The sequence below is a fragment of the Hypomesus transpacificus genome, chromosome 16 (genome assembly GCF_021917145.1).
Source record: "Hypomesus transpacificus isolate Combined female chromosome 16, fHypTra1, whole genome shotgun sequence".
Taxonomy (NCBI): Eukaryota; Metazoa; Chordata; class Actinopteri; order Osmeriformes; family Osmeridae; genus Hypomesus; species Hypomesus transpacificus.
The window spans coordinates 6,799,974-6,820,315 of NC_061075.1; the positions used below are offsets into that span (position 1 = coordinate 6,799,974).

General features: G+C 44.3%; 1 protein-coding gene across 6 annotated transcripts in view; it reads right to left on the reverse strand.

Annotated features, from left to right (window-relative positions):
* The window catches only part of ttll7 (tubulin tyrosine ligase-like family, member 7), a 55,997-nt gene that overhangs the window by 21,569 nt on the left and 14,086 nt on the right, over positions 1-20,342 (reverse strand). For all 6 annotated transcript variants that reach the window (XM_047036809.1, XM_047036807.1, XM_047036806.1 and 3 more), the window contains 8 exons: positions 18,389-18,456; positions 18,041-18,199; positions 15,180-15,396; positions 14,389-14,553; positions 12,275-12,433; positions 2,422-2,516; positions 876-1,023; positions 61-134 (listed from right to left, as the gene is read on the reverse strand). In XM_047036809.1, the coding sequence (XP_046892765.1) occupies positions 61-134; positions 876-1,023; positions 2,422-2,516; positions 12,275-12,433; positions 14,389-14,553; positions 15,180-15,396; positions 18,041-18,199; positions 18,389-18,456 (1,085 nt within the window). The remainder of the gene's footprint in view (positions 1-60; positions 135-875; positions 1,024-2,421; positions 2,517-12,274; positions 12,434-14,388; positions 14,554-15,179; positions 15,397-18,040; positions 18,200-18,388; positions 18,457-20,342) is intronic.

Sequence of the window (20,342 nt, forward strand, 5' to 3'; positions counted from 1 at the left end):
AAGCGAAGCTGGTCTCCAGGGCCTGTGGGGAAGCCGGTTTCTTAAGTCCCTCCTCGCTACCTGTAGTTCCCCAGATGTCGCTTCTCGTGCTCCTCCCTCGAGATCTGCTTACGGACCTGGGACAGTCTCTCCTTCTGATAAAGAAAGAGCGAGAGTTAGTGGGGGGGGGGATTGTGGAAGAGGCAGAACAGAAGTAAGAGCCCTATGCAAAGCAGGCGAAATTAATCAGCCCCTTCAAATCCAACTAACAATGAGAGAAAGGACATACTTTTCTGTTAGGAAAGGTCTGAGCCATGAAGTCAGGAATGGACAGCGAAGCACAAAAAGAACCCGTTGTACCGCTAAAAGAGTCCCTCCCCTCCGCTTGTTAATATTGGCTGCCAATTCTTAATTCATATAGACCCCCACTCCCCCAACCTTTTTTCTATACATCAAAAGGTATAATTGTGTAAAGGTCAGTTGGTCAATTTGCTGAGAGAGCAGCAGGGGGTCCCTCCAATTACAGTCACTGATCTATGCTAAACGCTCACCCGTGTTCGTACACGCTCACCCCCTGGTAGCCATGGCATTGCCTCGAAAGGCTCTTGGAACTGACTGAGTGCCCTTTTTAAAAAGCCGCCCCCCCAGGCTCTGCCCCCTCACTTTCTCCTCGGCGCTGACTAGCACAAAGGTTGATCAAAAGACTAATCAAGGTGTTACAGTACCCACTTAAAGCCGTCACTTCCCCCCCCCCCCCACACACACAGGCAACTTTCGACCCACCTACTTCAAAGGGCTGGCAATTAAACATTACACACTGTCAAAAAAGAAACTTTTCGACTTCTGACACGAGCAGGACGCAGTGGGCGTCGTCTTGTTTGACAAGCTAGTCCTACCAGTTCCTCTTTCCTCCTTTCCAGCGTGTGCCGCTGTTTCTCCCAGTCGGAGGAGGCGGCAGACAGCTTCTTCATGGAGCCCTTGCCGTAGAGGCGTCTCTGGGCCTCTGCCTTTTGCTGGGCCAAGTTACGCTTCTTATCGCTGGCTCTGGAGGATGACAGCAACGTGTCACAAAACTCCTCAGAAAAAAAACCTCCATCAATCACAAATTTCCAACAGCAAGATGGATGGTGATTCTTGCTAAGCTGGTTGTGAGCTGCAAGAGAGGTGGGTATGTACGGTTTGTGGAGCTGTTAATTTCAACGCACTGGCCCTTAAAATTTGATACTGGGCTCTGGGCACACACAGTTCCTCTGTGTCCTGGATTTCCATGACCTCCTCTACCCCTCCTTTGGGCCCAGCAATACAGGGTTGTGTTTTAACCACCTTCCCAGAAAGAGCCCACCCAGCAAAATACACCTCACCACCAAGCCTTCTCCTCAGGGAAGACCAATGCAATGCTATATAAGGGAACAAGAACACTGTAAACATCAGTTGTTTTTCACTGGTGATTTAATTTTTTCTCTGATTTATTTAGTCAGGAAATAATCAAATCTTCCTTTTTAATCTCTGGAAACACAACAAACATTAGTCATGAAACAAATCATTCTGATAAGGGATTTGATTTGTGTTGCGGGTCTGCAATAGCAATTCGAATTTAGTGGATCACAGCGCACAAAGCTTTCCAAACAGATCTACAGAAGTATGTGTACACTGTGTGCGTGTGTAAATAATGTGTGTATGTATATATATATGTGTGTGAGTGAACGTGTGTGTTTGTTTGTAGTTCAAATGTAATGCAGTGTGTGTAGACTATTTAGCTGTAGTGAAAGGACATGCAAACAGAGAGCAGATAGAGCAGACAGAGGTTAGGTTTAAGATGATCAGTCAGTGAAGACTTACTGCGGTAGTCTGGGGAGAGTGTGTTCGCAGCCAGATTGAACACACACAGACATGCACACACGCACATACACTCAAGCAAACATGAATGCACACTGTATACACAAACAAACGGCCACGAACAGCACACAGAAGCTGTACCACATAAAGGGTCACACGTAAACACAAAAGAAAAAAAACAACTAACTTTGCAACTAACTGACTTCTCTCCTAACTGCAACCCAGCAGTGCATAGACCAACATTAACAAGGGCAGGCAAGTTTTCTATTGTTCATAAACCCCATCTGGTAAACAAATTCATTATCATGTGACACATCATGTCATATTGATGTGACACATCATTCTGAAATGATAACAAGTGGCCAACATACTATAGACATAAAATGATTCAAACTTTCTGTTAAGTGTGTGTGTGTGTGTGTGTGTGTGGGGGGGGGGGGGGGGGAACAAAAGCTGATCAATAAAATCGCAAATCAGTCTAAGAAAGTTCATTGTGTGCTTTTTGTCCGATTCCTTTTGCGTAAACTCTAATGAGTTTCTTGAGGAGCGGTGCGGGATAATACCAGAGAAGTGCTGTCTAGAGCATAGACCGTACCAAACCCTTACCTGATATTAAGCAGTTTCAAAGCATTGAGCAGAACTCCTTTCTTCACATCGTAATCAATCTTCTGATCAGTCCCAAAACTCGGAGCTCGATTGATCTGCCAGAAGAAAAGAAACACAGTTGAGTCAAAGATTTATTCTGTCTGCGTTTTTTTTTTTTTTTTACAGCGAGACATACCATTTCTGGATGGACGAGGCAAAAAAAAGGTGCTATTTTCACACCTGAGGATTAAGGGGGGGGGGGGGGGGGGGTGCATGTTATGCATGGAGTGATCATATTAGAGTCTTGTCCTCTTGCCTCCAGCCTTCTCATCCTGTTTGGCAAAAGGTTATAAAGGCTGGGGGAAGCTGCATAAGAGTCAGCCTGACATCATGAAAATTCTCTGCCTACACTCAAATACGAGTCTACTGAAAACATTAAAAAGTTAAGTTGGTATTCACGAGCTTATTCTTTGAGTGATCATTTTATTATTTAAACGCTATCACCGAGAATATTTCTCACTGTTGCTGACTTGAAAAACATATTTCTCTGTTGTACTCCATTCTTTAGCATTTTTTTTTTTTTTACCGGCAATGCAACGCCTACCATGGACTTTCATTACTTAACAGTTTCATTTCATAATACCCAATGGTTTGTGTGTTGGGTGTTCTAACATGCACTTCCCAACGCTGCCTGCGTGATCCGGTACCTCAGTAGAACATGGGGGATGATGAAAGGAGGATTTGGATCCATCAAAAACGAGGACCCTCCCACACTGGCTACAGGTTGATGATGGAAGGACATGTCTGTCTCTCGTGTCCCTATCAACATGGATACCACATACGATCCCAGAACCCCCTGCTTTTTAAGGCTTTCCCAAACAAGCAACGAAAATCAAGGTTAGGCATTGCATCACCTTCGGGTGTGGGTGGGTGGGTTGGGTGGTAAAGGGGAGTGGGGAGACTAGGAGATTTGCAGGCTCATGTCTGGCATGCTACTGCCCCCTCTGTCCTGTATTGACAATGCCAACCTATGCCAGCAGGGCAAGCACCTAGCCGAACTCTGTGTGATTGACAGTGTTCTGGCAAGGGCTGCATGCTTTCAGTAAAGGACTAGATACTGTGGAACACCAACAGCACCTACTTTGTGAATTGATAACTTTTAAAAAGCCCTGTCATCCTTGTCAACGTATAAGTGTGACCGCTTCTCTATAAAAAAAATTCCCCCAGTGCTTTTCAGTGATACAGCTGACATGACAAAATTACTTGTCTCTCTTTTCTTTGCCCTCGCTTTCTCTTTCCAGGTGGGGGTGGGATTGCGTGAGGTAACAAAAGGGTCAGCGTATCAAGGAACCCGTGATAGAATTGCTTTTTGTGCCCCCCCCCCCACAAAAGGGGGGGGGGGTGGTTCAAATTACGACGACACAGCCGCCGCTGTCGAATAGATCGGATTGCAGACCTGGAAACACAACACTCCCCGCCCGGTGTCACACACACGCACACACAAACTCTAGCTTTCTTTTCAGGTAGACACCGGTGCAGACAGAAGTCTGTGTTGTGTAATTGAGTTAGAATTAAGATAGAAAGACATGGTGTGTGTGTATGTATGTATGTGTGTGTGTGTGTGTGTGTGGGGGGGGGGGGGGTCTGCAAACACACACATTTTATTTTGTTACACTAAATCGGTCCTTTTACCCTCACAGAATAAGATATCAAGCTATAAGGTGCACACTGGATCAGTAAGTTCAAATCTTTTTTCCTGTGGAAACCTTAATCTGTTGGCTCTATCTATGTCAGGAAGACTCTACTTTTTCACCCTATCCTGCGCCGTTGACAGCTGCTGGATACAAGCTGTAACTTAAAAGCGACACACCAACCAATCAGAGGGCTTTTAGCAAGTCGCAGACCAACACAGAGCCTACCAAGGGACTCGTTATAGGTCATGAAACAGCAAGAAGTCCAATCAGAGGCCTGATAACAGGCCACCTAACAGCCAAGAGCCTATGAGGGAGCAGCTTAGTGTATGACGCCATGTCATTAAAGCTAGCAAAGTGCCCAGCAGTTGGAAAATGAGCAACGTGGCTCCTGATCCTCACTGAAGCGATAGTGAAAGAAAAGAGAGAGGGGATAAATCCTCTTCAAGGGCTCTGGGGTGGGGGGACACGGGACTCACTCTCTCCACTCTTCAAAAAAATAAATAATCACGAATGGTCGAGCCGTCACTAATCCTCAACACAAAAGGTGTTTACTGATGTGTAGCGGGGCTTAGCGGTTCTAGTGTAAGGTAATATTTACATCACAACCCAGCCCCACTAATCATTCAGGCTAGGCAACTAAGGCTGGCTAGCCACGAAAGCCACTAAATCAATGATTTAATTGTAGCTCTAGCGACCCTGGCAGTGCCCACCTTACCCCCTGGGGAAACTCTAAGGCGTTTGGCAACAGTGCCCACGCCAGGAGTTGGTTTTGCAGATGGTCAAGCTCGAAATACACAAAGAGAAGCTCATCAAGCCTAACTGTTCAAAAGTCCCGTGGTTCCAGTGTGTCAGCCATTTCTAGGTGTAGGAGCAAAAAATATAACCCTCCACTTGTGTGTGTGTGTGGATTGAAACTCCACTTCTCCCCACCGTAATAGGAAGATTGATTTCAAAAGAGGAGGGAAGAAAAGTACTGTTTTCATTTATTTCATTTCATTAAGAGTATGGGCACTCTTACTGTACGCGGGTAATACCGGGCTGTTGGTAATCCTGCCCGCATGTCTCATTTCCCGGTGTGAATTTTTATTTTTTTGCCCATCTGTCACTGACTGACAGCATAACGGGGCTATCTCTTTCTCTCCCTTTCTTTGACTCTTTCACTTTCACTTTTCTCTTTCAAGAGTTTTTCACTCTCACTTTATCATACTCCTAACCATCACCCTACCCCCTTCGCTCTTGCCATTCCCTCCCTCCCTCTCCCTGTTTGAGGAAGTTAGGCCAGTCTAGGCATAACGATCCGTCTCTAAACCCACACTGATTTACCTAACTTTCTCTGGCAGGGCCTTAAAAAGGTCCTGCTTTGAGAGGTATCCAATAAAAAAACGCAGATTAAATTATTCCCGATTTGTCACTTTCACTGAGGCCAACGTACACGTCTCAGTAATATATGAATCAACATGCGCGAAAAACACTAGAAAAAAAATAAACAACAAACAACAAATCAAACACATTGTCCATGTCCTCCTTCGCTAATTAAAATAAGGATCAGAGAAACATTTGAAGCTACATGTAGTAAAATCAAAATATCATACCGTAGGACTATACAATTATTTTATTTATTACCTCAATATCTCAGTCTTTGATGCAGAAATAACCGGTCCATATTTCTATGGGCACCTTCAAAATGAAGCAATGCAGGGTTGTGGAGATGTTTTCTGCGTACGATTAGCCTCATGTGAATTGTTCGTTTGGCTTGATTTGACTTTGAAGTTCTGGTGCTATAATGATCTTGATTATTGCCCTTAAAGAAATAAACAGAATGGACGAAGGAACTGATGATTTGATATGATTGATGGAACGTACGCATTCAAAGAAATACCAAGAAAAAAGCATGCATTCCCACAAAGAGCATTTGAATCACCGCTTGATTATACCCCCTGTTGTGCGTCATTGAATACAGAAAATTCAGTTTATTAATGACCACGTTGTTGTGAAGAAGTACAATATAGCCGTAAGTCTGAATCAAAGATTTCATGTTTGACACTTTACAGACAAAAACATTGGTTACGATAAATATAATCTGTAAGACTAATCTCAAACACTCAGGGGTACCCACATTGTTCAAGCACTGTCAGACTGGACTGTTGTTGCTACACAAAAGCTCTGAGAGAGAGAGAGAGAGAGAGAGAGAGAGAGAGAGAGAGAGAGAGAGAGAGAGAGCGAGAGAGAGAGAGCGAGAGAGAGAGCGAGAGAGAGAGAGAGAGAGAGAGAGAGAGAGAGAGAGAGAGAGAGAGAGAGAGAGAGAGAGAGAGAGAGAGAGAGAGAGCGTTGATCCAGCTGGTCGCCCTGTTCAAGTCCAGTTTGGGTTTCGACATCTTATCAATCACTGTTTTGTTCTTTTGTCAAGTTTGTAGAGGCTCATTCCGACAGAGAAACTCTATCCGAGTTGTTGAGCTGCGCTAAAGGTCCTGGGAGTTACCAGACCAACACTTGGAGAAGTCACCTGCCCTTAGCTGGTGGGCAGACTGGCCGGTTAGACAGTTGAATGCTTTGAGTTGTTTTTGAACACACATACACACACTACAGATACCTAGTCAATCACACATACATACAGCACACACATTGACAGACACACACACACACAACTGCCATCCCACTCTGATGATAAATGACTAACTGCTGGAGTGCCTTTTCAACTGGCCCACATTCCCGTCCTGTACATTCCTAATTTGATACTTATTCCATGAAATAGTCATGTTTGAAAAAAATAGAAGGAGTCACATAACTCAGTTTTGCATGGATGTGGATGGGGACTGGCAGATCCCATACATCATTTAAATGATTCTTTAATACACCTCTTATAAATCCAGCGGCTGGAAGGAAAACACTGCCACCTAGAGCACCATAGAAGCCCCAATAATCAGCAGAGGCATAGAGAAAAGATAATATTCTTAAACGCTGTATGATATTACTAGATAATTTTTTTAAGAACAGGCCCATAAAAAATGCAACAGCTTAATCAAAGCATTAAGGGGAAAAAAGACACTTATATAATTTAGTATATCCAACTATATGTATTTATCTTCTCATTTCTCACCCTTGAAAATCTAATCAAGGGGATGGAATATTATTTAGAGAACTAAAAGATCCTGGCAATTCATTCTTAATCACCCCTAATGCTTTTGGAGAATCTCTGAGAAAGCTATATTACAAAGGCGTGTACAGTGGAATGGGCTCACCGGGTAAGAGCCAGTACCTTATAGGCTATGGCCTTACTGCAGGGGCCTGGGTTAGATTCTGGCCTGGACATATTCCTGCATGCCCACTGCATTTTCTCTTCCATACATATCATGTCCCTCTAAATACTGTCACTATTTTTCAATAAAGCAGAAATGCTGAAAATGTTTTGTTTTTAAACTGAGGCTTGAGTGAAAGTTGGCAAAGACATAGAAATATCTCAAACGAGTATTTCAAATTTACAGACCTTATTTCCAAACCCCTGCACACCATCTAATCCTTAAAACACCAAACATGAATTCACATGTCTAATAAAACAGATAAAACACTTAAAGCTTAAATAATGTGACCTACTAAATCCTTCAGCAGGACATTTTTTCAATGTTATCATTTTATTTTAGGGGCATTTCAGGGACAAGGAACAGTTTTGGAGCGAGTTATGTTTCTGGCTCTGTGAGACTATTCCGTAGGTTAAGAGGGATTTCAGGTTGTGCAGATCAGGCTGCCAGAGGAGGAAAACAGCCGTCACACTGGGCGGGAAAAAACGCGAGATGAAGCATGTGTGTGTGTGTGTATATGCGTGTCCATGTGTCTGAACAGCGCTGAGACAAGAAAAAAAAAAACGTTTGTTTATGTTCTCCGGTGCAGATCATTTCCATTCATTCCCCCGCTAGTAGAAGAAAGGAAGTCTGGCTTGTGTTGGCGCTCAGGAAAGGGACAAGCAAATCAAACTCATCTTGAAACAATCGGGGAAGGGGGCCGCAGGGGCAAGGGGGGTTGGGTGGCGGGTTTTCGGGCAACTGTGGGGAAGGGGGGTTGGTTGGGGGGGTGTGCAGGAGGTGGCTGTTGCCGTCCCAACAAATACCAGCGGCACGCTTGACCCGAGCCCAACCCACCTCATTAGCTGCCAATCACTCCTCACAACCCGCCCCCCCAGAGAGAGGACAGACTGGAGAGATGCAGAGATGTTGGAATGAAGCACGGGGAGGGGGGGGGGGGGGGTAAATGGGATAATTACTGCAGACTTCAGGCTGCAAATGAACAAACTCTATTACAAGTCACACATATCGTACGTATTTTTCCTCATTCTTTTTGTTGTGCACCAGAACAAATTAAAAATGTACTTCCATTTCTTGAATCTAGCTGGAAACAAAGAACTAAACTATTCAAGCCCGCTCATATAAGCTCTACATCAAAGACAAAAAGAAACCACAGCCGAAATAACCAGTCTGGGTGTGTCTGTCTGTGTGGCGTTCATTTGACTTTCCACAGCTCTCTACTGCGCAACGAACAATAAAAGCAAAATGCTTCTTTTGTCTGACCCTTTGTGTCTTCAAAGCGAAGTCCATCCCCTGTACTGTCCCTCCAGCTGAATGATGGGGTTTAATACCGCGCCAATGATAGGCCGCACATGTGCCTAAGTGCAGAGATAGAGTAACCTTGCGAGCACAATAAACACACTCATTCACACCCACCCACACAAAGAACCAGTCTGTTTTGGAGCATGGAGCCCGGCTCACGAGAGACCCATGCGGCAGGACTCTAATTATTCCATCCGCTACAAACACTTTTTCTTTCAAAATCCAGCTGTAATTTTGTGGGTTGAAACCAAATCATACAAGTACGAATTAAACTACCTTTTAATGAGGTTCCTGCTCTGCGAGTGGTCATACAGGCCAGGGTTTGGGGCCACAGAAACCCACCAGGACTTTGCAAAAACAATAAATATCCTCCCAGTTAGACTTCGGCCAAATAGACACAGCGAATCATTTAAAGGGGCAGTCTGCATGTGCATTCTCCCCCTTGCTTGCTCACTGTGTGCCCTGAATATTCGCCTGTCGTCTGTTTTTTTTACATTATTTGTCATGCTGGCTTAACATCTCCAGTGTGACTAGACCTGGAAAGACTTGAGAAAAAAGGATCTTGTGAAGGGCCCCAAGGGGGAGTGATATTACCATCACACCGCTATATTTTCACTAATGAGCGAAAGCATCCCCCTGCGACACTTTCTGACCCCTTTTGTCTTTGGCAAACCCGTAACATAAGGTACAAGCTTGCGCTGGTCGGAGGTTGGCTTTGTATCAATTAGCAGTGTGTTCCTTTTAAACTCAACATGTTCTGTATGCAAGTTTTCATTGATGCATTTCTTTACCTTTTCCTAATTTTTCACACAAAATAAGGGTCTACATTTGTATTCACGAGTAAACACAATGATAAGGAAAAACTCCAACCAGACAATGTGTCTATCTATCTGTCTGTCTATGTGTGTGTGTGTGCGTGTGTGTGTGTGTGTGTGTGTGAGTGTGTGTGTGCCACGGAGATGGACTGAATAAAAACCTCCATACGAGATACAGATGCCAGGCTTTGCAATGAAAGTGAGCAATCTAGAGTTACACAGTTTGTGGCTCTCATTGTGTAACACTGATGTTTTGAATGTCAAATGGAAGGAGAACCAGTGTTGAAAACACCACAAATGGAGATAAGGATCGCACAAAAGGCTGTCTCTTTCTCCCCCATTCAGTACAAAGCCCCATGTCTGATGACCAGCTTCTGTTGGCCAGGAATTTCATACGACACAAGCCACAGAGAAGTGAGAGGGTGTGCTATCCAGCATGTAATAATTGTAAAAAAAAAATATATATATATATTATATATTATATAAGCACTTTGCCAATACCTTTTTCCACATCAGTTGATTTCTCTTTTGTGCTTGTTCGTCTGAAAAATGTCCGGAGGTAGCTAGTCAGTGGCAGTTGCGTTTGGCGACGTAGCAAGTGTGCTGTCTAATCAGGAGTGTTTGCAGCAGCACACAATGCTGAATGCCTTGTCAAACCTTGTGGCTACTTTCACAGTGTAATTACAGGATGTGAGACTTGAGCTTTTTTTATAGTCCAATGAAACATACACACAAACATAAACACACACGGACAGACACACACACAAGTGCACAAACACACACACGGTAGAGCAATCGTATTTGACATTTTCGTCTTCAAATGATACCATGTACCTTTCAGGTAGCACTATTGCTCTCGGAAGTTTCACTGACGGCTGAAATTTGCCGGTTGTTTGCCCAGTCTGGCCATCTTCCAGGAAGCAGGGAATAGTCGTAGCCACACCAACGGAGGCACAGCCAAAAGCAGAGGACTCTATGTAATCTATGGTGACACAAGCACGGTAACTTGAGCTACAGTCTACAAAGTTGAACAATCTGAACTTGCATAGGCCATGTGGAACTTTCTGGCAATATTTGTTCCTCTTTCTGGAATTCCTGGGACACTATTCAATTTGTCCAAAAAAAATCTAATACATTTATGAAAAGTAATTTGTGTCTAGGGGTGTGCCATGAGTTCTCTCTTAGGCATTGCTATACTTTGAGAGATTTTAGTCAGAAGTCCTACACTGTATACTGAATGCACAAACCACCACTACAGAACAGTGTAGCTGTGGTGAAGTAAAAGTTTTTTTCTGTCTGTATGCAGTGAGAACCAGGGCCTGTAAATATCCCCTGACTAATCTCTTGAATTTTGGAAATAAATGATTGTTAGGGTAAATGTAGCATGAAAGAGAAGCGGCGTTCTTTCTCCCCCATGTGGAACTCTGCAGAGGATGTTAATTGATGAGAGTTATGGAGGGCTGGTAGTAGCACTGGGGATCATTACTGGTGGAGTGTAACAACTGCATCCACGGCTGTTAGTCACCTCAAACACACACGCACGCAAGCAGGCAGAGCAAAAAAGTATGCAACACACTTGTCTACGCACTCGTGAACAAACTCATGCATGCCCTTACTCCCATGCACACACACGCAGGATTCCAAATTCACATCAGCAAAAACTCCTCTTTTTCTCTTTGTCCTTTTGTCAAGCACACACGCACGCAAAAAAAATCCTTTGAGAGAGTGTGACGCCACATGGGTTCCTACGATGACTCTGCTAAAAGTCACACAAAGTTCCAAATGATGCATTTTCCAATTAAAGGATTTTAGAAAGCAGGTTTATTTGGGGTTCACGCAATGGAGAAAACTAACAATTATCCCAAAGGCATATCACATCCCAGAGTCAATTTATGGGGAGTAAAAAAAGAAAAAAAAAGCGCACAGCACTTTGGGTTAAAGGATTTAGGTCATGCTTTAACTGGCTGACATCAGCTCGTGGTGAGATGGAAATCCTGGAATGGAATTTTGCTCCGCTCCTTCAATCCTGAGTGACACTCGAGAAACATACCATGACTGCCGCTGGTCAACCTGCAGTTCTGACCTATATACTGCAGTGTATGTGTGGGTGTGTACATGTGTATGCTCTCTTACTCATGCGGAGTGTAAGCAAAATCAGTGTGTTTATGACACAAGTCAGTTTAAGGCAGCATCTCTCTCCATTCCTTGTATGCCACATTATTGCAGTTTATGGTCGCTGTCACATCATCACTGTGTCAGACATCTGAAACTCTACAGACTGGGGTTCCCGCCCTGTCTTTCTCTGGCTTAGACACACACACAAATATATATATATATATATATATATATATATATATATATATATATGAATATGAGAGAGAGAGAGAGAGAGAGAGAGAGAGAGAGAGAGAGAGAGAGAGAGAGAGAGAGAGAGAGCGAGAGAGAGAGACAGAGAGAGAGACAGAGAGAGAGAGAGACAGAGACAGAGACAGAGACAGAGACAGAGACAGATTTATACTGCAGTGTGAATGTTTCGGACACATCTGTTTATAACAAATTTACAATAAATGAAAATGGGCTTTTCAGCAAACCCAAATTATTGGCACATTCATTTGCACATTTTTCTTGACCTTCCAAAAAGAACAAAATGCAAATGATCAAAACACGTAGTTTGTTACTGAAACTTCCAAGCTATACACAGCCAAAATGGAATCCATCGCACACAATTTGGCTTTGTTGTTGTTGTATTGTGGGTGTGCGTGTGTACCTCTAGGAGCCATGGTTTGAGTTTGCGGTCCAGGATGATGTCAAAGCCCAGCACCTCGAAGCAGACACTGTCGCTCCCTGGTGGTTGCCCGGGGCGACACATGCGATAAGCGTGCAAGACGTGAGGCTCAGCCACGATCAGAGTCTTCACCACCAATTCCTAGGCAAAAAAGAAACCAGGATTGGTAAATGGCAGAGTGAATAAAAAAAAATTCAAACACGCTCGGTTAAGATGTTTAGCAAATTCAGTGCACAGCCACAAAAGGAAGTTAGAAATAAACTAATTTGACAACAACAAAGGGTTCTGCTAATTGTTAAATATCCCTTGAAAATGCAGAGCAACATTTCTTGACCGTAGAACATTTTTCTTTTATTACAGCACTGCAGGTTTTAAAGTCTAAAAACAAGCATAAAGTACATTATAACTACAACACTGACAAACACAATATGTACTGTAAAAAATGTATGAATAAATCCAACACATCTAATCTCCAGGATGTGGACCTAGGGAGCTGGATAGCTGTGCTGTACCACATAGCCTGAAATCAGTCAGGATTGAAGACTACACACTACTCCACACGGCCTATTTGAGAGAGCAGGCTGCCTTGTGTCTGCGCAGACCCAACAGAGTCTCTAGCACAGTACATAAACACACACATACACAAATATACACACGCTCACCTGCTGTGCACACCTGTGGGTTGAAGGCATCATTCGGCTCTACGGACAGAAACCAGACCAGCGTGGCTTGGCTGGGTATGGCTCTGCAGGGTACTTGCCTATGTCTCTGAGCTCCCCAACCCCCTCCGCACCACACCACAACATCCATCTGTGACCCACACACACAGCTGTCGACTTCTGGTACACACTCGTCTGGATCGGGGGGAAGGGGGGCTTGGCCGGGTCTGTTCCTGATAAGAGAACAGGGCTTGGGCTTTTCAGGTCTACCCCTCCCTGCCTCCACCGGTAACAGTGCCACATTATGAGCCACAGCTCTCTGCACAACACCTATATGCAGGTGCATGTGCACATACTTAAGTCATACACTGTCGCTCCAACCTATTTTGTGAAGAAAGAAAGCTATTTAATTTTTTGGCAACAGATTTCCTGAGCATCTCAGTTTTTTAAGTGGCACAAGGTAACAACCCGGACATCTGTTTTTCAATCCCACAGAGGAAGTGGCTGTCTTAACTTGCAATTGTTTACAGTGGGCTTTCTTTTCACAACAGTCCTATCTCCTAACAGCTGGCAGAAGGTAACCAATAAAGGTCACCACTCCAGCAGGAGAGTGGCACCAGAGAGCCTGACAGTTGGTTCAAGGTGAGCTAAGTTGAGGGGGAAGAAACGCAGTTATGAAAGCACAGCGTGAGCACCAAGACAGCGTTATGACTGAACACAAAGTGAACATTTAAAGAAGCAGCAAGAAGGGCAGCTAAAGTCTACCGTTGCGGCCGCAGGGATGAGGATGAAGAGGCGAAGTGTGGTACAGCACAGGGGTCCAGGTGGAAGTATTGAGATGCAGAAGTTTGCCTGCCGTGTATTAATGTCAGGGGTTATGATCAGTGAGGGGAGGGGTGAAGAGGAGAGGAGAGGAGGGATGAGCAGGAAAGATGTCAAACAGAAGGTTTTTAAGGCAACCATGAAGTCAAAGAAAGAAATGGAGGGATAGAACAACAAAACCAGTGGTGGTGGTTTCAGGGCTGGGGCAGACTATAACAAACACCAGGATAAAGGGGGATGAGGACTGTACAGAGAAGTGAAGGAGAATACAGTCGAGATGATCACAGGCAGAGAGAGAGAAAGCCAGACAGAGGGAGGGAGGGAGAGATATGTTTTTTGAAATACAGCGAATGCAACGTGCAATACTGCCTAAAAACCTACGAGATGAAAGCAAGTAAAGCAGAGAAAGGTGTTTAGATGGTCAAACCCAGAGCAGGATGGAAGAAGTGACTCTTTCGAGAGGTTGTTTGCCTTCACTCTCCCCAAAGTAAAACAACCTCTGGAGTCCCTGTCATAACAAAAGCACTCAAAACTCAATCCGGGCCAAGTTTATCCCATAAACCGTCTGTGTATAAAGAGTGTTTTGCATTTGTGTGTCTGTGGGTGGGTACTTACGGAAACATCCCCCCAGAACTTGGCTACATCATAGTCGTTGGTGCGGAGGAACTCTGTAAACCAGCCGATGGACCTCTTACTGCCTTTGTCCGCCGTCTCGTCTCTCTCAAAATTCTCGTTGTGTTTGTTTACAGAGTAATTGGTCAGGTGCATGTACAGCTGACTCTATTAAGGGGGCAAGGGAGTAGCTATTAGTTGGTTGTAAGGAAACTGAAAATATCCCCATTTTAAAGATCGCCACACAACACATTTCCTATTCTGGGAGATTCACATGCATACAGAACAAGCTGTTAGTAAAAAAAATAATAATAAATGTCAATTAAAGTTAATGGACAAAAGACTTGTGGTACAGCTTGTGGCAGGCTGTTCTGGTCATAGGACTAAATCTCTCATCAGAAGGAGAGGGTTATGCATCCTGAACAAGGCAAAGGGCAGTGATGTTACGGCCACTCTCAGTAAGTCTCTGTGGGATTCTAGGTCCTTCTCAATGGCATGACTCACTATCTCACATGTCAGTTGGGGTGTAAGACTAAACCACTTATTTCAAAGGGTGTGGTCTCGGTGTGTGTGTTTGTGTGTGTGTGCGGCAATGTGTGTGCATGTGTCAATTTCCTTGTGGTAACAGACTTCAGTTCAGCAGGTGCCGGACTAAAGCATAAGCTTGATTTGCAGACATCTGGTGTGTGAGAGTGTGTGTGTGCGCTTGAATGCAAACGCTCGTGTTCACAGGGGGTGTGTTTAGCAAATGTGCCACAAACACCCTGGATGCAAGATGCCAGTCTCCTACTCACCAGGTTGGCATCGCTGGGGGCGTGGTACTTCTCGGTGCCCATCCTCACCAAGCCGTCATTGTAGAGGAAAATGCGCAGGGGGTCGCAGGAAGTAACCAGGATGTAGATCCTCAGGTCAAACTTGTAACCCTCCATTAGAAAGGGCTTGTCCAAATACTCCTGAACAATGAAGTGATCCTGGGTAGGGAGCTTTTCACAGTTCCGAATCAGTGAGATTCTATGAAACACCAGAAAACACATTTGTGTGTTTATAAAATCAGTTAATAAAAAAAACAACAACATATTACAAGTGCAAGGCTATGGGGATAATGTGTACTACTAATCTTCCTCTGGAAGTTAGAACCGCTCCTACCTTGTCCATTTTTTAAGTGAGGTTAAAGACCTTTTTATTTGTTTTTTCTTATAAAAAATGAATGTTGATGCAGTTATTCTGTGTCTTATGTTGTGGTCCTATTTTAGCACTCTGTATAGCACATTGGTCAACGGAAGATGTGTTTAATTATGCTTTATAAATAAAGTGATTGATTGATTACAAATGAGTACTTCTATAGGACTGTACATACTACTAGTAAGTACTACTATGATTATTCTGTGATTCTAAGAACAAACTAGTACAACTACAAGTGACAGTTGTAATATCTGATTTCCCAACATATACAGAACTAGCATCTGGAGATCATTGGAGTATTTGATCTTGCGGCCTCAGACCAAACCATTTAGCGAAAACAGTCCGTAGGGGGCAGCGAGCAGCTAGCCTCCATCAAATGAGGATCAACCTTTGCTGACTCTAAACAGGTTAACACGAGAAGACATTCTGGTCCATTTCAACCACCAACCCAATTCATTTCCTTGGTTCTCTTGTCATTTGCACTCAGGTCTTATGGTACACAGACTGTATTTAGCTGCACGTAGGACAGGACAGTGAAGGAGGGGGTTGGTAGAAGGGGGACAGAGGGGCTGTTCCAAACAGTCAGCCTTTAAGCAAAGCTGGGGCCCACTCACAGTTAGCTCTGAAGGGGCTAAATTGGTTACACACATGGCATGGCCCGATCCACCAACTTTCCTGTGTGTTTCATGAGAACCGAGACTGTTTTGCCTCGTGTTTGGCCCTGTCATGGAGGACATGCAGGCTACAAGCTGCCCAACCAGCACTTAGTCATTGGAGGGGAAACTGGGCTTTAATGTTTTGTTTCAGGGCTCTCTGGTCATTTTGGAGAATGACTGGATCAAAGGCATGGTCATAAGGTGTATGGACATAATGACAGAAATAGCAGAGATCGGGGGGGGGGGGGGGGGGGGGGGGGGGGGGGGGCTGATAGACAAAAACAGAGACAGTCAAACAAGGGGCAGACAGACAGACAGAAAAACTGACCAGCAGCCACACACATTAATTGATGGACAGACAGGCTAACAGTTGGAGAGACACACAATTACACAAAGAGAAAAAGGCACACAGACACACAGTGTCAAGTATCCACAGCCCTGGAGTGGTAAATGAGATTGCATGATTGATGAGCATCCATGTCGGGTAATCACAGCCTTCATTCTCCGGCTGTTTAATTTGGCACCAGTGGGGATCTCCTGTTTGAGCCTGACACTTTTTTAACAAGCTCCAGTTCAGACACAAACAATAACTTCATTTAGTTTGCCGACCCAAAATAAATTAAGGGGGCCGATATATAACTTAATTTCCTGCGTCAGGCCGTGCTTTTCTCTAATCTAATCTTTCACATCCTCCTCCAAGTGGCCAAACTAAACTCATCATCTTTCACTTTCTTACTGCCTTGCAATAATTCAGCCGTCGCCAGCGTTTATTTTTTAATAAATAAGGCTGTACTTTCGCACAGGACTGTAAGTAATGCTCATATACCAAAAGGAGAGAGAAAGAGAGAAAAAAAGCAAAAGAGAGATACCGCCGCTCAATCTGTACTTCAATACCCCCATCTATTGGTGTGCAAAATAAACACAGGCTGTTGTGAACAAAGGTATTATAAGCCACTCAAATAATAACAACTTTCCTTCAAAGACATCTGCGTTAACCCAAGAGATGTTTAACCATCCAGTGGTGAAATAAGGGTACACGCATTGAGCGGATCAAATATTTTACACTAACTGTACTAGTGAACGCAATTCATTGTTTTGCTTGGCATTGTTGGAATTCAGACAGCAACGGTGCCAGCACCCCCTCCAATCTTTGAAGTCCACATCAACTTGACCTTGGTTTCAGAGTGTGTGTGTATCAGGGGAGGAGGGGGGGCTGTCATCGTTTCTTGACTGAGAGACATCCAGGGGCGAGAGGGCCAACCTTGGAGCTGCTTGAAGCTCTTCGACTCTGCTGATGGCCTTTCATAACCTTATTCAATAATCACATGCAGAGACCTTCGGGGATGAGACTGACAGACTGGCTGGCTGGGTGGTTAGAACTGTGTCCTCGCTAACCACAGATTTACGATCATGGGGGGGATAAAATGAGGCTTGCAAGGAGAATGGCTTTACACCATTTAGTCTCGGCTCCTTCGCATCACCAGAGGCATTTTTTGGGGTCAGGGTCATCTCACTCCACCTCTTGCCCATGTCAATGTTTCTCAAACTCCTTTCCCGGAGCCCCCCCACCCTCCAACCCCTCACCCCAACCCCTCTTTCCACCTCCTACACACAACCCCCCACCAACCCCTCCGCCAAAAAAAAAAAAAAAAAAAAAAAAAAAAAAAAAAAAGTTCTCCCTCTCTCGCACTTTCTCTATCTCTTTCTCTCCTCTTTTTAATACTGTCCCTGGATCCGTCTGTCGGCCCCAGTTGGCCTGTCTGTGTATCTGTCTGTCAGAGGAGTCGGTGGTGGTGTCCTTTGCCTCCGTGACCTACCCGTGACCCATGGCTCCATTGGCGGGCTTCACGATGAACGTTTTCTGCTTGCGTTTCCTCCGCAGCTCCTTCACGTAGTTCTGGAACTGGGTGTACTCCGCCGGGAAGATCCATGTTTTGGGAACAAAGCTGTATTCCTGAGGCTGGCACTTTATCATTCTAGTTGATGATGGGAAATGAAGAAAGTTCAGAACTTAGGAATATCTTAACTGTATGTTTGTTTGCTGCTGTTTGTTTTCTTTGTTTTCGTTCAATCGTTCACTCATTCAGAGGTACTGACAGACAGAGAGAGACTGACAGATTGATTGAAACACAAACAGACACTCTCTAATTTAAGGCTACACTTACTTGGACATGTTCCTTGCCAAGCAGTCTTTGCGGCAAATCTCGCCCATTCCGGGAAAATGGTTAATTCTCTACAGAAGAACAAGCAGACATAATGTGCTGTTAAAGCCACAACGTCATTCACCTCCACCCCCCCGCTCAAATAAAAGATTACATTAAAAGCAGAACCCTGAAGTGAGCTTGCAAAGTTCTGACATTTATGCCCAATTATGGACTCAAAACAAAAGGTGACTGCAGGACCTTCCTTAACCCTTATTTAGTATACCACATCCTTTTTAATTTAAAAAAGGGGAAGTTTTAAAAAGCAGGGAGGGGGGAGGGGGTGGAAAAGACGATCAATCTCAACTCCGAGGGGCAAGGTAATTGGTTCTGCATCGGGGGCCCTAGCAATTGTAGTCAGTGACAGATGAATGAATTGCTTTGACTGCACCGGAGGAAGAAAAAAAAAACTGAGTTTTTGTATTCTTAGACCAAATGAGCCTGAACAGGGCGTTAATTAGACTCGTATACGAACTGAAACTTGACAGCAAACTTTCCAAGTAAATTACGAGATACTGAGAGAGAGTGAGAGAGAGAGAGAAAAAGAAAAAAAGAAAGAAAGAACATGAATACTCGCATGAAAGGAATACGTGATTATCCGTACGAGACTGTCATAATTAGGGGACCAGAGATTCTGAAAAAATCACAATTACGTCAAGAGCTGTGGCATGTGAGAGGCATGATGGGTGAAAATCGAAACCAGTTGTTTTGAGGATTTCTTCCATTTTACAGGGAAGAGAGACTATGCAACTAAAATCCAATAATCTGTAAATAAACTACCTGAATAAATACTTTAAAGTGGCAGAGAGATTGGCTTTTCTGCTCCAAGGTTAAATATTTTATCTTTGCTGTGAAAGGAAAATAACTTGAATTGTACTTGCAAGCAAGTCCTTTCCCCATTGGCTTGCGGAATCTGGGTTGTCTAACCTATTTAGTTTAGTCTATATTTCCTGTTTCCACCCAGGCGATATTGCCCCTGACTGGCCAGTGATTGGATCGATCATTACTGTCCAATGTAATCAAATAGCAGCTTGACACGATAAATGGTGAACATATGGGACAGAATGAGAAGACCAAGTTCACACAGCAGAGACAGAGGTCATATGGGAGTCAGATGGCTGAGTGGTGAGGGAGTCGGGCTGGTAATCAGAAGGTTGCCGGATCGATTCCCCGCTGTTAAAAATGATGTTGTGTCCTTGGGCAAGGCACTTCACCCTACTTGCCTCGGGGGGACTGTCCCTGTACTTACTGTAAGTCGCTCTGGATAAGAGCGTCTGCTAAATGACTAAATGTAAATGCAGGTAGGGCCACTTTCAATCCAGCACAGAGACCTCAGTCAACCTACATTGTTTTCTCTCAGTCATGTCAACAATACAGCAGTCAGGTATCCCTCCCTCTAACCCTAACCCTAACCCTAACCCTCTAACCCTAACCCTAACCCTAACCTCTTTCTCTCTCAAACGATTTCACTCTGCCTCTCACTCGATAGTTTTCTGTCTTTCTCCCTCTCATTTCTCTCTCTCCACAGAGCAACAGAAGTAAACAGAGATGGACAGGCAGAGAAAAAGTAAAAGTGTCTGCTATTTTTAAATGACTGACATCCTAACAGACCACAGAACTTCATATGAGCTGACAGGGCTGTTGTGTTATGAGTCAGGGGACACCGAGACCCTGGAATACTCTCTCCTCTCCGCTGTTATCTCTCCTCTCTTCCCAACTCCCCTCTCCTCTCTTTCCCACTCACCTCTCCTCATCTCTCCTCACCACTTCCATCTCCTCTCTCCTGATCTCTCCTCTCCACTTTCTTCTCCATTCCTCTCTCATCTCTCCTTTCCACATCCCTCTCCTCTTTTCTCCATTCCCCTCTCCTTGCTTAATCCTCTGTCTCCCTTCTCTTCTCCTCATGTCTCTGTTATGT